This window comes from Aythya ferina (genome assembly GCF_964211825.1).
Source record: "Aythya ferina genome assembly, chromosome: 16".
In the NCBI taxonomy this organism is placed as follows: domain Eukaryota; kingdom Metazoa; phylum Chordata; class Aves; order Anseriformes; family Anatidae; genus Aythya; species Aythya ferina.
In genome coordinates, this window is record NC_140315.1 from 11824610 (window position 1) to 11841199 (window position 16590).

Consider the following 16590-nt stretch of genomic DNA (forward strand, 5'->3'; position numbering starts at 1 on the left):
GCGCGCCTCTTTGTGAGGCGGCGGCGCGCAGGCGCGGCCCGGCCCCGCGCGGGGGGGGGCCGCCGTTGGCGCGAGATAGGAAAAAAAAAAAAGGGGGAAAAGGGGAAAAAAAAGTAAAAGGCAGAAGCGCCGGGCCCGGCCCGACCCCGCCATGGCGCGCCGCAGCCGCGGGTGAGTGGTGTCCCCGCGCTGTGTCCCTGTCCTTGTGTCCCCCCTCCCGCCGTGTCCCCCTGGGGGCCGCCTTCCCGCCGGGCTCGGGGAGCGGCCTGAGGCCGGCACGGGCGGGCGGATGGACGGACAGACGGAGCTGCCGGCGGACAGACGGACCGGGCACCCCCCAGCCCGCCCGGGGTCACTCGGCGGCGTGGCGTGGGTCTATGGGGGGAATGAGGGGTGGGGGGGGGGAGGTGGGTGAGGGGGAATGGGGAAAGTGGGGGGAGTGAGGGGGGAAATGGGGGGAATGGGAGGTAAATGGGGGGGTAAATGGGGGAAATATGAGGTGAATGGGGGTAAATGGGGGGAACGTGAGGTAAATGGGGGGGGTAAACGAGGTAAATGTGAGATCAATGGGGGGTAAATGGGGGAAATATGAGGCAAATGTGAGGTAAATGGGAGTAAATGTGGGGGAAATGGGGGGTAAACGGGGGTAAAAGGAGTGAAATCTGAGGTAAATGTGGGGTAAATGGGGGATCTGGGCCTGGGTTTTGCCCCCCCCCCCCCCCCCCCCCGTTGGCAGCATGGTGACAGTGGCTGCCTGCTGCTGCTCCCCCCCCCCCCCCAGTCTGAGGAGAGGAGCGGGGCCATCCCCTGGGCATGGCCCTCAGGCAGGGACAGGGGCTGGGAGAAGCCCCCCGGCTCCTCGGAGAGTGGCAAAGCGCCTGCTGGGGTCTGCAGGGTCCCCTCTATGGCCTGGGGAAGGCCTGAGGTGACAGGGCTCAGCCTGGGAGGGTCTGGAGGGGGGTCTGGGGCTCTGCACGCCGTGGCCGCTCCCCCCCCCTGCTGCGGTTCTCTCAGCAGCACCCTGTTTGTTTCGGCAGCGAGGAGCAAGATGAGCTGCACTGCCAGGACACCGACTCGGACGTGCCAGAGCAGCGGGACGGCAGGTGCAAAGTCAAGTGGACGCAAGAGGAGGTGAGTGAGAGCCTGGCGCTCGCCGAGGGCAGGTGTTTGGGGCGTGCAGCTGTGTTCCTCCATCCCAGTCCTCGCCCGCTGGCTGCAGCCCCAGCTCACGTTGTCTCGCTGCTGGAGAAGGCCGTGTGCCTGAGGTCTTAGTGAGAAGCTCAGGTGAGTTTGAAGTACAGCCTGGAGAGTAAGGGCTCTTGCTGCTTCCAAACCTCAGCCTTGAGTGAGGCATCTGCTGCCTGTAGCTGTCCAGTGGGGCCCTGGAGGATGGACGAGGTCTTCAGCGAGCTGACTCACACAGTGGACGTGCCCTCCCTTCCCTGCAGCTAAAGCAGGGAGTGCTGAGACTGTTAAGGTCGTGGCTTAGTTGTTCTGGCTGGAAGCCTGAAACTGTTTGGGGTGTTTTCTACCCTCCTCCCCAGTTCCTCCATAATCCTTGTGTTTTGTGTGAAAACTACAAGATGTTCTATCTCCCTTGGAGGCTGAACATGTGTGAGAGTGATCTTTGTGCAGAGGACAGGGAATTATTTCTTACCTTTGCCCAGCCAGAACACACAGGGAAGGAAGCCTGTAGCAGGCTTTGTGTGAGCTGTAAGAGTAGGCAAACCTGGGCAGTGACAGGGTGTACGAGAGAGAAGATGTAGAGACTCTCAGTGCAGGAAAGCAGCAGGCTGTCTGGCTGGTGGTGATGCACTTCCAATGGTTGGTTTCTTTGGCCAGGCAAAAGCAGTGTCTGAGTTGGGAGATGGGCAGCCTGGTCAGGGGCATACCGGGGCTGGATAAGCCCTGGCCGTGTAGTTTGAGCCAAACTGCCCTGGGATGGAGATGAGGTGGGCCTGGAGGTGACCACAGCGACTGAGCTCATGTTTTGTGCTCAGCTCTTGTTGTGCCCACCCTCTCTCAGAGCCCTGAGCCAAACAGCTGGGCTCCACGCACCAAGGTGCTGCAAAAGGGCAGTGAGAGCCACGTTCCTCCCTGTAAAGCAGACACACACACCTGGACAGTTAAAAACACCTAGATTGTTCTCTTGATGCTGTCAGCCCAGGAGTGCCTGTGGCATGTTTTGCCTCAGTGTATGTGAAAGTGGATGTCTTTGTTCTTTGCAGGATGAGCAGCTGAAGATGTTAGTAAGACATTACGGGCAGAATGACTGGAAGTTCCTGGCCAGTCACTTTCCTGTAAGTGACCCCTTGCCCGGTTGGGAATCGTAGCGTTTGCATGTTGTTTCTTGTGCTCAGGGCGCTGGTTCTCTGCGTGCAATGCCTCTTGCAGTGGGACTCTGTTCTGTGGCTGCTACTGTCAAAGAAATCGGTGCTCCTTCAGGGCAGGGAGACATTTCTTGCTTAGAGGACTTTCAAGGGCACGTCTGTTGGAGCTGGGACGAGAAACTGAGGTTCCTGTCCCTGCCTTCCATGCCCAGTAGTCACAGTATGCCTTCTCTGTGCATCTGCAGGTTTTCCAGGGGGCAGGCTGTGTGTGGGGGATGCTGTTACAGGGCTTTTTGGAGCCTCCGGCCTGATGTATGGCTACTCTGATTCCTTTCCCCAGAACCGCAGCGACCAGCAGTGCCAGTACCGGTGGCTGAGGGTGTTGAACCCGGACTTGGTTAAGGGCCCTTGGACCAAAGAGGAGGACCAAAAGGTAAGCCCAGGGAGGGCAGGGGCTGAGCCGTGACCCTCTGTGGAGAGGGCAGAGGTGTCGGACCTGCAAGTCTTCCTTGAAAACAGCGGGTGGTTCTTCCCAGTGGTACCCACCAGAGCAGAATTCTGAGCGGTCCCGAGCACCCTAACGCAGCTGTGGCTGGGATGAGCAGAAGCAGCTCTAGGCCTCTTCAGCTAAATCATAGAATGGCTCGGGTTGGAAGGGACCTCAAAGATCACCCTGGCCGTGGGCAGGGACACCACCCACTGCATCAGGTCGGCCAAGGCCCCATCCAGCCTGGCCTTGAACACCTGAGGGATGGGGCATCCACAGCCTCTCTGGGCAGCCCGTGCCAGGGCCTCACCACCTTCTGAGTGAAGTCTCCTCCTAAACGCTCTCTGTTTCACGCTGTGCTGCTGCAGTAGGCTGGCAAGGGAGAGAGCAGAACAGGGAATTAATTCATCCATCTGCTGGTAGATTTCTGCCTGACCTGGCTGTGTTGGACCAGAGAGAAAATAAAACTGGCTTTTTGTGTGCCACAAACAGCCTAAAGCGGATCTCTGATACTGGCCAGGTGAACTGTGACTTCTGAGAGTGTTCCTCTCCGCCGATTCAGGAGTGAACCCGGAGTGGCTAGCTTAGACACACATCATCTCTATGTGCCTAAGAAAGTTTGAAAATTGTTCCTAGTCATGTGCTTTCTGATGCAACATTTCCTAGTTTATCGTTTTTTCTGTAACGCTCCTGGCTCCCGTTTCTTCCCATTTTGCTCCTGCTGCAGGCTGCTGTGGTCCCTTCTGCAGCCCGGGCTTCCTATCCACGCGTTACATCAAACGCTTCTTGAGGAAGCTTATCGCGGTGCCCTCCCACCTTCCGACCGCTGCTGCCTGCTCTCCCCTTGCCCTGCCATGTCCCAGCTGCCATGCAACTTATTCTCGATGCCCCCTACCCTCATGGCAAGGCTGGGCTCCAGCCTTCTCCTGCTCAACCTGAAACAGCCTGGAGCTTTTCTCTGCAGCCTCCCCAGCTCCTTGGGTTGTGCTGCATCTCGGTACCTTTGGCCTGTTTGTCTGCCCCGGACAGTCGGTCTGCAGCAGGGTTGTTAATTATGAACCCTTTGAGCTAGGCTCAGCTGGGCAGGGTGAAAATGCCCCTTTAGAGCTGCCTGGCCTCCTCTGGAGGATTTTGGCAGGCTCAGCATTGCAGGCAGCAGGTTATGTGGTAGTGATTTGCCCTGACTGGTGCATGGATGTATTTCAGGGCAACCAGCACAGGTTCCCCTCCCAGAAGCATCTGCAGTGAACCTCAGGCAGAAGTGACAAAGCCCCAGGTGAAGGGGAAGCAGCAAAGCGGATGGCTTTTAAGTGAATATTGCCCCTTTCTGCTTTGGAGCTTGCACCATGCGTCCTGATGTTAGTGGAGTGGGCCCTGGCATGTCCTGAGGGTGGCAGCCTGTGTTACAGGGGGCTGTGCCACGCTGTCCCTGCAGGCAGAGCAGTGCAGAGCTGGTGGGGACTGCCTCCACGCAGCCAAGGTCTCAGGAGGAGGGAGGGCAGAGGAGCCTTGGGGCGTGTGTGTGGGACTTGATGCTTGTTCTGCACCCCCTGCACCTGCCCGTCTCCATCCCAGTTCTCTGTGAGCTGTCACCTGCATTCATAGGTGTTGTGTGGCAAAGGGGCTGCATGAAAACAGCCCCCTTCCGAAACACGGCTAGGTTTTGCTCACAGAAGTGTTCACCTGGCTGTCAGTGCTGGGTCCCTCCAGCTTTTTCCCTAAGGGGTCCTTCTCTGTCTGCCCTTCCCCGGTCCCCATACAGGTGGAAAGCAAAGCCTGAAGATGACTGTATTGACCCTCCCTCCTTTGTTCCGTTCCCTTCTTTCCCTCCCGCTCTTTTCAAAGGTAATTGAACTGGTTAAAAAATATGGCACCAAACAGTGGACTCTGATAGCCAAGCACCTGAAAGGGCGGTTAGGGAAGCAGTGCCGGGAGCGCTGGCACAACCACCTGAACCCTGAGGTGAAGAAGTCCTCATGGACAGAGGAGGAGGATCGCATCATCTTTGAGGCCCACAAGGTCCTGGGGAATCGCTGGGCTGAGATTGCCAAGCTGCTGCCTGGGAGGTAGGACCTCTTTGCTCACTGGCACCTTCGCAGCTGGGTGGCCGGTGGAGATCCACGCGCTGGGCTCACCAGCTGGGGCTGGGGAGCTCCCAGGAGCTCTGAGCTGTGCTTTAAAGCTGTGCCTGACGGTGCTTTGTTCTCTGCCGCTTGCTTTGCAGGACCGACAATGCTGTGAAGAATCACTGGAACTCCACCATCAAGCGCAAGGTGGACACTGGTGGCTTCCTCAACGACACGAAGGAGTCCAAGCCGCTGTACTTGCTCGTGGAGGTGGATGACAAGGAGAGCCAAAGTGGATCGAGAGCTGGGAGCCAGGTACCACGGCAGCACTTGGGCACTCGGGTCTGTCCTCAGCTCTGCTAATGGGGATCAGAGCTGTTGGGCCACCCTCCTGCTGCCTCTAAAGCTGCCTTCAGCACAGCCTGGTGTCTGTGTGGAGTCTGTGCCTTCCCCCAGCCTTCTCCAAGATGCTGCATCTTGACAGACCTCCCCCTCCGGGAGCTAGAGGCATAACGTGTGCCCAAGCGTGTTATCCAAGTGGAGGACGGCAGTCTGCTAGTGCTGTCGTTATCTTGCCACCCCGAGTGTCAAGGCTGTTGGAGAGTCTGAAGATATTTTTTGGCTCCATTGTGCTGTTGCTGGTGGGAGAGGCTGCTCCAGATGGTGCGGTGAGGGGGGCATGGAGAAGAGGTGTTGCGTTCCCTCCCTGCTTTAGAGGCAGAAAGTGATTACACATAATTATTTGTGTGAAGAAAGCATGCAGTTTTTAAAGGTGGGCTCTGGGGAAGCAGGAAATGCAGAATTACTGCTACCTGCTCAGCCCGCATTTGACTTCCCTTTGAGATACCGTTGAGAGAAATATTCAGTTAAGCAGTTCTGTGCTGATTAAGTTGGATGGAGTCCTCTTTCAGATGCTGTATGGGACAGAGCAGTGAGGGAGAACGGGGATGTGAGATGAGCCAAAAGGCTGGTATGAAGGCAGGAGATGAATGGGTCCCGGGATCCGTGCTCCTGTCCCCAGGCCTTGACTTCACTCTCTTCCTGCTAACGGCTGAGCTTGCTTTCTTCTTGGTGAGCAGAGCGTCCTGCCGAACTGGCCGGTCGATGTCTCAGAAATAAAGGAAGAGGACGTCAGTGACGAGGAGGTGACGGGCCTGCAGGAGCTGCCCTCGGAGCTGCCAGCTGCTGACCTGGCAGAGCACAACGGCGAGGGGACCCCAGATGACGTGGTGCCTGAGGAGGACCCCGCGTGTGTCCCGTCACCGTACAAGTGGGTTGTGGAAGCCACCAACTACTTGTGCCCGACCTCTGTGCCCGCCTTCAGTGAGGCTCTGGACATGATTGAATCCGTAAGTAGCAGACCCTTGCTCCTCTGGAGGGTGGCTGTGGTAGGGCCTGATTTCCACACCGTTCCTGTTGATGAATTTACTTTGTCCCCTTGCTCATCGCCATTGGCGTCCTGAGCAGGGCTGGGGGGATTCCTTCAGGCTAGCCTTCAGGCTGATGGCAGCAAAATGCTCTGGTGATGTATAAAAGGGCAATGTCTTTGCAGCCGGGTTTATGAGATGATTATCAGGGAAACATTTGCAGGTGTAAAGGAGATCGAAGACTGTGCCCAGGGCTTAATGGCCCATTTGTGGGTCCTTAGAGGCCTGTGTGGTAGTTTGGGTATTGATGGGGCTGAGCTGTGACGGGTCTGGCTATTTTTAATCTGGTTCCAGCAGCGTGCTTTACAGCAGGGCTCTGTCTCCACGGTACTGCGGTGACCAAGCCTGTAGTTCGGTGACAGTTGTGTCACGCAGCCCCTGTCCCTCGCCACTTCTGGTTTGTCCCCTGTGTGCAGAGGCAGCTGTAAGTGCAGCTGTGCTGTGAGCCGAGCTGAGAAACCAACCTAGCGCAAATAAAAAAACCTGCCCCTTGCAAACCACAACTTTCAGCTGGATCCGTTCCCTGCCCTGCTTCTCAGCTGTGCTGACGGCAGAGGGGAGGAAGGCTTGAGCTCCTCTGTAGCCAGGCTCCGTGCAAAAGCTGCTGGAGTCTCACACACCTGCTTGTTTCCCCTCTTGGCTGATCTCTGCAGCTGCACCCCTCAGCTGCTCAGCCCTCCTTCCCCGGGCGGTTGCTGAGGGCTTCCTTTGTGCGCAGGACCCAGACGGGTGGTGTGACCTGACCCAGTTTGACCTGCCCGAGGAGCCCTCCGCTGGCAGCAGCAGCAGCAGCAGCAGCCCCGTGAGGCAGACGCCCAGCAAGCCAACCCCGTCCCTGCCCAACGTCACCGAGTACCGCCTGGACGGCCACACCATCTCCGACCTCAGCAAGAGCAGCAAGGGGGAGCTCATCCCCATCTCCCCGCACGCGGAGGTGAGCTTTGGCACGCCACCCTCCGTGCTGAAGAGGCAGAAGAAGAGGAAGATCTCCCTCTCTCCCGTCACGGAGAATGCCCCCAGCACCAGCCTCTCCTTCCTCGACTCCTGCAACAGCATGACGCCCAAGAGCACCCCTGTCAAGACGCTGCCCTTCTCCCCCTCTCAGGTAAGGAGTGTGCTGCTTCTGTCTCTGGGCTGCTCCGTGCAGGGCATAACTGCCCTGGCAGCGGGGTAGCAGCGTGGCAACAGTGCAGGTGGCTGTCCCGGGGTATTTCCAGCTAAATCATCCACCCGGGCTGGGCAGCACATGCTGGTGCACGCCTTTGAGTTGCTGTGCTTGGGAAAATGCTTCTGGGCCTTATCTTTGTTGCAAAACAAACTCAGAACTGTTCCATGTTACCGTCATTCTTAGAACGTCTGCACATGTGTGTGCATGGTTTCCCCCAAAACACCTTGCTGGAGCCCTGTGGTGTTCAAACACCCTGACTTCTGCGTTGATGTGGTGGAGTTCTGCCTGTAAAACAGGATAAGTCACCCAGCACAGCTCCCCCAGCTGCTGTCATTCAGAACCCATCTCCCTGGGCCACTCGCTGGCTAAGCCTGCCAAGCCGTTGCATTTCTGCTGTTTCTGCAGCCCTTGGTGGCACAAGGGAGAGCACCACAGGACACTGACACCCAAGTTCAGGTGGACCTTGAATGCAGGGCCAGCAGGAACAGGGAAGGCAGAGTAGGGCCTGAAATGTGCAGTTCTGTGGAGCGAGAAGCTGAGAGGCCTGGAATCAATCTGAGAAGACAAACTGCATCTCCTGTCTCAGACTGAACTCCAGCCGTCAGTGAACGTAACACAAACAGCTCTTCTCGCAGTAGGTTTTTGGGTACAAACCTCGTTCCTTGTGGGAGGAAAGCTGTCATTTATTAGCTGTCGTGAAATAAAATCCCAGCAGAGATGAGGCAGTCAGCGGTTTTCTTACAGTTTAGGTTGAGGACAGCTCAGTACAAAAGCTGTCAGCTTTTATGCAGCCGACAGACTGTTGTGTTACTTGGACTGACCTCATGTTTGCTGACCTGAGCTCAGAGCAGGATTTTGGTGTGCAGGCAGTACCTTTCCTTCTCCGCTTTTCTTGGCATTAGCTGGACCAGTACAAGCATAGACCCCCCTCCACCTCATAGCTGCCCAATGTTGTACCTGCTTTTCCTCTTGGGAACTGAATAAACTTGGTAGGTGTGAGGCACCTTCTGGCACATTTGTGCACATGCCCACGTACAGGACAGTACCACAGCAAGTCCCAGCTCATACAGGAGTCGTCCTGGTTCCTTCTGGAACAGATCTGCTAGTGTCACTCGGTATGGGAGGGTTGTCCCTATATCAGGCTTCCCACTTTATTTAAGTAGAGATAATGACCAGTGATTTTGTGTTAGGCAGTCTGAGATTGACCGTGTGACTCTTTCTTTCCTGTGCTGTGCAGTTCCTAAATTTTTGGACCAAACAGGATACGCTAGAACTGGAGAACCCATCTCTGACCTCCACGCCTGTGTGCAGTCAGAAGGTGATTGTCACCACCCCGCTGCACAGGGACAAGACCCCTCTGCTCCAGAAAAACTCAGCGTAAGTCCTTTCTTTCTCCTCAGCCATTCCCTGATACCTGAACATTTTCCTTTCTCACACGAGTTTGATTCAAATCAAGCGTACCTCCCACGGCACTTGTACTGGCACCACCGAGAGAGTGGCAGGGCAGTCTGGGCATTTCCTTGAATCACTGTAGCACCCAAAGCCAGTTGTTGCCCTGCAGCTGCAGGCCACAAGTGTCCCATCTGGTTGGGGCCGCAGCCAAGTGACCACCGCAGTGCTCAGCTGCTGGGTGGGCTGCTGCCTTCTGTGCACGTCTTTGTCTGGGAAACACTGCTGCGAGCCCTGTGCCAGCAGGGGAGGGATTTGGGCTTCCTCAGCAAGGGCTGTTCAGATCCCTCCCTGGAGCTCTGCAGCCTCAGCTTCGCCTGACCTCTGGGAGCCCAGGGCCGCGATCTGAAGGCACCGTACCAGCCAGGAGAGGGAGGGTGGCCTGCACAGTGAATGATTTTTGTCTCTGCACGTCACTACGCTGGTGCAGCACCGTGTGTGGAGGTGCTGGCTGTGGTTCCAAAGCTGGCATGACCCAGAGCAGCTCCCACATGCCGGTGGTACAACCTGGCTGCTCGAAGTGTGTGCCCCAGGGGTTTCCACCGGTCCAGCTCTGATGGGCACAAAGCCCCGGCTGGCCCTGGGGAGCTCCACCAGCAGGGCTCTGGGATGCCCGTGTCACAGGTGTCGTCCTGCTTTCTGATGAGGGTGCTGGAGCAGCATAGTTGGTACTTCTGGAGGACATTTTCTCTACTCAAGGCTCCTTGGTGCCTGTTAGCCCTGCTTCTGCCCCAGGAATCACAGAATTGTCTAGGTTGGAAGAGACCTCAAGATCATTGAGTCCAACCTTTAATGCTCCAGCCAGGCAGACGGTTTCTGCTGTTACTGTGTGAGACTGCTGGTGGCTCGTGTAATAAGAGGGGTTGGAATGACAGGTTTTACTTAGTGGTTTATGCCGCGTTAATCCTTTTTTTTTCCCTACTTTCTGCTGCCAGGTTTGTCACGCCAGATCAAAAGTATGTGGCGGACAACACGCCGCACACCCCCACACCTTTCAAAAACGCCCTGGAGAAATACGGACCAATAAGGCCCCTGGTACGTAACAGACAGGTCTGCGGCTCGCTGCTGGCGGTGCCTTGCTCCCAGGACACGTGGTGAACACAAAAGGGCTGTGGGGTCGGTTGCAGCCGAGCTGTGAGCCAGCTGTCATCTGTGCAGTAACAGGGTGCGGCCTGGTAGTGCCAGGCGGAGGTGAGAGGGATGAAGGAGCCCTGGTCAGAGTGAATATGGCGTGGTCGGTAGCGGCAGGACTTCTGGCTGCTTTGCAGAGCTGCCAAAACAGCCCAAACTGCCCGTGAGTCAGTGGCTGGCTGCTGATGACCTTGAGGCAGAGCAGGGGAATGATCTGCCTTTGTGTCTGGGTCTCTGACGGGAACTTAATGCAGGTGCTGGGGGCTGGCAGCTTCAGTGTGCCACGACTTCAGGGCTTGCTGCTCTCTTGATGGCATGTTTGGGATTTAGCTGGTCAGACATTCTCCTGTGTATGGAGATCTTGTGAATCTGTTAGGCTAACAGAAATCTCATCACGTCTTTTCCTACTGGGAAGAAAATACTTGGTAATGTTTGTCTTCCCACTGGGAGCTCCTGTGGGCTGCTCTGGCCCTGTTGTCTGTGGAGGGAATAGCAGGAAGTGTGCTTAGGGTATGGATGTTGACTGTCCTATGCTCTCTCTTCCTGCCTCCTCACACCAGCCCCAGACTCCTCACCTGGAAGAAGACTTGAAAGAAGTTCTCCGAAGTGAGGCTGGCATCGAACTGATCATAGAGGACGATGTGAAGCCCGAGAAACAAAAGAGAAAACAAGGGGTGAGCTGGTTTAACACCCAGTATCTGCTTGTGGGCTGTCCTGCATTGTTGTGGGGTGTCTTTGCTGGTTGAGTTCATCCTCCTGTTGATGCCAAAAAGCTTTTCAGTGTGTGGCTGCTACCTTTTGGTCGGTGAGACTGCTTGTGTGCCTGAGGTTAAGACCCGCTTGAAATACTGCGAGGTGTGGCCTGGTCTATGCAGAGCTCACATCTGTGCTAGGAGATGCTGTCTCCTAACATACAGGAGAGACTCGTGAAGCATTTGTGGGAGGTTGGGAGTCCCCAGAGGCTGAGGACTGGTGCGCAAAGGCTCAGTTGCCAAAGGTGTTGTGGCTTTCCCTTCCTGCTGGAAGGGGCTTTCCCTTCTAAATTGGTGGCTCTTGGTGCCAGCGAGGAGAGCACAAGAAGCTGCTGTGCCCTGTGGTGGGGAAGGATGCAATCCATCATCCTGAGGTGCTGGTACAACACAGATGTGGGGTGACGTGGGCTTGCTGTGCACCCTGGCCCTTAGGAGGGGAGGTCGCTGAGCTGATTCGTGCTGACACGTGTGTTTGTGTCCCCCAGCTGCGCAGGAGTCCCATCAAGAAGGTCCGGAAGTCGCTGGCGCTGGACATTGTGGATGAAGATATGACACAGAACGTGCCTGCCCTCCCCAAGAACATCTGCTTCAAAAGAACCCAGGTGAGGGGTGCTGTGAGCAGAGCTGGGAGAGGTCTGGCTGAAACGGGGCTGAGAGGTGAACTTGGCTGCTGAGCTGTTCTAGCAGGGGATCTCTGGATAGGGATCTGGGCCGGTTGGGCCTGCAGTCCTTGTCCAGGATCCTCCACAAGCTTTCCGGAGAGTTGTGGGGGCAGAGCGCCTGCCCGAGAGGTTAGGGTGGGTTTTTAGAAGGAGCTGTCCAGAAGGCAGCAAGATGGGCTTGGTACCAGCACTGCACTATTTCTCCTCCTTCCTTGGCTGCTGCAGAAGCTGCTGCTCTGCTTCTTGCTGTTGTCAAGCTCTGCGTGTAGGTGAGGAAGCACGGGGCTGTTAAAATTTTTGTTCTCCAATACCAAAGCACAAGCGTTTCACCAACATGCCATGTGCCCAGAACTCTAAATGCATTGTGGCCCTCTCCATTCTCATCCCACCACACACATTTGTTTGACCTCAAGGGTCTGGTTTAGTGAGCTGATCCTGCAGACCAGTATCAGAAGGGGAAGATAATCACTTGCTCTTGGCCACTTTGTTTCCCTAAATTGAGTAGCCAAGGGAGTGGATGAACCCTCGATGCAGCACTGTTGCGAGGAAGGAGGAAGCAGATTGCTCCTCTTCCACCAGCAGCTGTTCTGTAGCATCAGGCTGTTACTGAGAGCATTCCCAGGCATCTGTGCTGCCCCGTGCCTCAGTGCTGCTGAAGCAGAGGGCTTGTTCTGCTCTCCCAGCACTTCCCTGGGCTTGGCTGTAGGCTTCTTCCCATCACCACTGATGCTTTTGTTTGCTGACTTTAGTGACCATGGGACCTCTAGCCCTTGAAAGCAACAGAAAGACTTTTTTTTTTTCTCCTGACAGTAGCACCTTAACATAGGGGCTATAGGATCCAGAGCGCAGGCATGGTGTGGGACTGTAGGTGAAATGAATCACAGCCTGAAGGGGAGAGACACTAGGTGAATAGAAATCCTGGTGACAAAGCTGCCTGCAGGAGTAGGTGCAAATTCCCTCCTTGTTTGACCACCCAGCTGCTTTTCTGCCTGTGAGATGGGAGAAGCCTTACGTGCTCTTGCCTTCGGAGCCCTCAGGCTGCCCTAGCTGAGGCTGGCTGTAGGGTGAGAGGCACCTTCCTGCCTGGAGATGAAGGCTGTATCTGAGCACAGCTGCTTGTTTTTTGCATCAAGATCAATTTCAGGCTCGGCCACCTGCCTTTGAACGTGTGGATGAAGTGGTGGATTTGTTAGCTGGCCTTTTGGCCAGGCCAAACAGCAGCATCGTTAGGGCAAACGGACTTCTTTCCTCATACAGTTTTCTCTCCCGTTGCAGCCTGTGAACTTCCTGTCGAGGTCCCTGAACCTTTCCTCCTCGAGCAGGAAGAACGACTGCGGCTTGCTCAACAGAGCCTTCGTGCAAGTGCAGTCAGAGAAAATGTCCTACAGGAAGATGCCAAGCCATTTCAGACCGCCGGCACCGGTAAGCCCTGCAGCCACTCCTGCCTGACAGCTGGAGGTGCAGCCCTTGTCCCTCCTTGGGACCGAGCTCAGGAGGAATGCCGTGTGCCCTTGTGTGAGCATCTGTATGCTGTCAGGTCTCTTTGCACCCAGCTTTGGGGATGCTGAAGCAGTAGCATCACACCACAGCTCCCTCCCCTCTCTCTGCAAGCCCGCCCTTCTGTGGGGCTCAAAGCCCCATGGCTCATCAGAACTGTGGCCTATGCAGCCCTGGATTTCCTCCTGGGAACCTGCATCCCGTCCCAGCCCATCAAGGAGTTTAGATGAGGAACCCAGAAGCGAAGTAAACCTTCCTCTTCCCAGTGAGCACTCCTCGGGTGGATAGCAGCAGGTTGATCTTTTTTCTCTGACCACAGCAGCTCTGTGAGGTGCTATAGAAGTGCTAAACACAAAGGTACTTTCCGCCCCTGTGATTTTAGGGTATTTCTAAGTTGTGGTGAAGGCTGGGTGGCGCAGCATAGGCTGCATTTATCCTGCTGTTTATCTGAGCAGAGGCATTGCAGAGCTCTAGTGGGTGCTGTTTTCTTGCCCCCCCAGCATACCCTGTGCTGAGGGGCTGGTGCCCTTATAGGTATTTGACTCTGGGGCATAAAGGGTTTCTTGTGTTCTCTGTAAAACCCCAGGGTCGCAGTTGCTGTACTTGCAGGCAGAGAGCAGAGGTGCATCCCCACTGTGTTTGGGTGGGGCGCCTTACATGGGAAGGGCAGGATTTTTGCAGGGGTGTGCCTGGGCCAGGTCATGAGAGCTCTCAGGTAGCTTGGGTGAGGATGGAAGTAGGTGTTGGCCCTGGTGAGGGGTGAAACTGCAGCTTGGGGGCTGGTGTGGGGAGGGGTTCAGACCCCAGGAAGGGCTCAGGTGGTGTCTTTTCAGAGCAGCCTTGGCTCTGCCTTCAGCTAAACGCAGCATCCATCCCTGGATTAGAGCTGTCTGTTCTGAAAGCTTCCTTCTGACAAATACGTACTCCTCAGCCAGAGTAATTCCTTCCCCTTCTCAAAGTAAACCCTACTTAAACACTTCCATTTCTCCTGCTGTCCTAGGCAGGGTCGTACTGCTCCGAGTGCTAATAGACCCATATAAATAAAGCTCTGCGAGTGACTTGAGGGTGACAGCAAGGCAGCTTGTGCGGTGACAGAGTACAGGTGTGCACTGAAATGCCGCTGCCGAAAGACAGCAGAGCTGCCCGTGGTGTTCCCGGGCTCTTGGGATTTATTGTACCACCCTAGTGCTACCCGCAGTGCTGGTTACTTATTATTCCCACTTAGCTGTGGGCTTGACCCTAAATCAGCCCCAAAGCTGTGCTGTGGCTGTGTGGGGTGTTGCTGTTAGCAGATGCTGCACGTCCAGCTCTGGCTCTTTGCAGTGCCTGTGAGGGGATGTTTGCAGTTCAGGGCACTGCACATCTCTCAGCTGCATTTCTCAGGGTGTTTGCAGAGGCTGGGGAAGCCGAAGCACCTCGTGGGAGCCCTTCTTACACGCAGGGCCTGAGGCCCACCTGATTTTCAGCTCTTCCTGCGTGCTGGGAGGCCAGGCAGCGCTGCAGCTCCAGGCACCACTCACTGCTGAGGGTGGACGGTCTCTGCCCAACCCAACCCTTCGAGGTCTGGGGCTGAGCAGCTCCTGTGGGAACTGAGCTGGTTGGGAATAAACCCCAAAGCTGGTCTTGGATTCCTTTCATCCCTCTGGACTCCACAACAAAGCTTAATGGGGTTGTGCTTTGGGGTTTTGGTCTCAACTCAAGCAAGGAAAAGCCCTCGAGGGGCCCATGAGTGGTTCAGTGCTTACCTGGGAAACTGCCAAATGTGCTCCCTGAGCTAGAGGTTTCCATTTTCCATTGGGTAGCAGGTAGGTAGTTTTATTTTCACACGCTGCTTTAAAATGGGTGCTTGTCCCACTAGGACACACAGAGCAGGGTGCTCAGCCCCCTTCTCTCCCATGACTGTGTCCTACAGCTGCTTTCTCTTCCCTCCATAGATGACCAGAGCTTGGAAAGCGGTGGCCTGCGGTGGAACTCGAGACCAACTCTTCATGCAGGAGAAAGCACGCCAGTTTTTGGGCATGTTGAAACAAAGCCACACATCAAGGACCTTAATCTTATCATGAAGGATTGTTCTGCTCTTTTTATTTTATTTTTTAAATTCCTTTTGTGAGTGGAGGGGAGGGAACCACAGAGGGGTGAGGAAAATGAAATCCTCTGCAAGGCCGTAGCCTTTAGGGGTGATTTTTTTTCCCCTCTGTTCCCAGGTAGATCTGCATTGTATTAAATTGGGCTAAGTGCTGGCTAAAGCGTGGGGTGCGAGTTCTGGAATCATTACGGAAAGGCAAACGAGGGAGGGGTGGAGAGCTGACAGCAGGAGCGCCCTGCGGGACCTGGGCTCTGCAGGCAGGAAGCTGCGCCCCACGTGCACTGGGTGCTGGACACGGACCTTGTTGGCCTGGATTCCGCCCTGCCTGCTCTGGTGCCTCGGGAATGGCTTCTGTTAAGGTTCCTGCACGCCTCACATCCCACTTCTGTCTTTCTCCAGGGGATGGAGAGGTTCTCCTGTGTGCCAGGGCAGGGGAGGCGTTGTGCTCCTGTGGGGGATGTGCTTTGGGGTGACCCGCAGTTGGAGCTGGCCACCCGCTCCCCACAGGGCTGCTTTGTGCTGCAGGGCGGGAGCAGCGGGTGCCTCTTCCCAGGGCTGTGCTGCCTCTTGAAATAAACGATGGTGCTAACAACACCCTGCTGACCCTGTCCTTCAGCCTCGCTTCGACTCTGCCTGCGGCCTCACCACGCGTGGAGGGATTTCCACCAAGGAAATCCCTTCCAGAAGGAAGCTCTGTGCCGGGGTGCTGCCGTGCAACATTTTGGGGGCTCCTGAGAAGGGGAGGGAGTGGAGAGGGGCAGCTCAGGGCGACTGCAGCCCTCGGGCAGCTGCTGGGTGCTGCTGGCCCAGAGGGGCCTCTGCAAACCTCGGCTCCTGGGTGGTGGCACCTGGCTCTGTGCCCCCTGGGGAGGGGAGGTTGGCCCAGCCGGCCAAAACGCTCAAAAATCAGTAAGTGGTGGGGCTTAACGCTGGAGACCGGGCCTGTAGGAGACCCGAGGGACAGTGCTGCTGCTTACACGCGGTGTGTGAGATCGGCTGAGCTCAAGTGATGAGCAGAAAGGCTCGGGGCTTGTTATGGAGGCAGGAGAGCCAAGATAGCGCCGCAGGAAACGCATTTTTGTGTGGGATCTGTTTCCTGTGGGCTTTCTTCTCCCCATGTAGGGGAGAAAGGATGGCTTCTTCTCACCCCCAATGGTTTCATCAGGAATATGTTTTGCTACTTGATAGGAGGGTGAAAGAGGGGATGGAGGCTGCAGGGAGCGTGGGCTGGAGAACAGCACAGAGCTCCTGGTGGAGCAGAGCCTCTGCTGTCCTCCTCCCTTCAGGGGCTGGAGCCACGTGGGTGCTGCCCTTGCGGTGAATTTTCTTTTGGTGTAGCCGAGGCTGAAATGCAGCGATGAGAGCAGCACACGACTGCAGTGGGAAGCTGCTGGAGGCACTGAGGAGCGGCTCCCTGGTCAGACTGGCACACGAACAGCTCTGTGAGTGCCCGTGGGCCTCTGCTGTGAGGTGCTGTCCCCTGGGAGCCAGCAGCAGGACTCGTGGCAGATGTGCCTCAGGGGGATGGCAGCACA

At 56.2% G+C, this 16590-nt stretch overlaps 1 protein-coding gene across 2 annotated transcripts; it reads left to right on the plus strand.

The window, feature by feature from the left end:
• Positions 1 to 29: 29 nt before the first annotated feature.
• On the plus strand, positions 30 to 15665 carry MYBL2 (MYB proto-oncogene like 2). Of its 2 annotated transcripts, none has more exons than XM_084538035.1 (14): positions 30 to 171; positions 1038 to 1131; positions 2229 to 2300; positions 2671 to 2763; positions 4663 to 4883; positions 5042 to 5198; positions 5963 to 6232; positions 7029 to 7415; positions 8716 to 8855; positions 9863 to 9962; positions 10619 to 10732; positions 11296 to 11412; positions 12748 to 12894; positions 14904 to 15665. In XM_084538035.1, exons 1-14 carry the CDS (start codon positions 152 to 154, stop codon positions 15030 to 15032), a joined length of 2061 nt encoding a protein of 686 aa, XP_084394161.1. In that variant the 5' UTR covers positions 30 to 151; the 3' UTR covers positions 15033 to 15665. The 2 variants fall into 2 exon arrangements, with proteins under 2 accessions (XP_084394161.1, XP_084394160.1); XM_084538034.1 differs by lacking the exon at positions 30 to 171 and adding an exon at positions 251 to 369.
• The last annotated feature ends 925 nt before the right edge of the window (positions 15666 to 16590 follow it).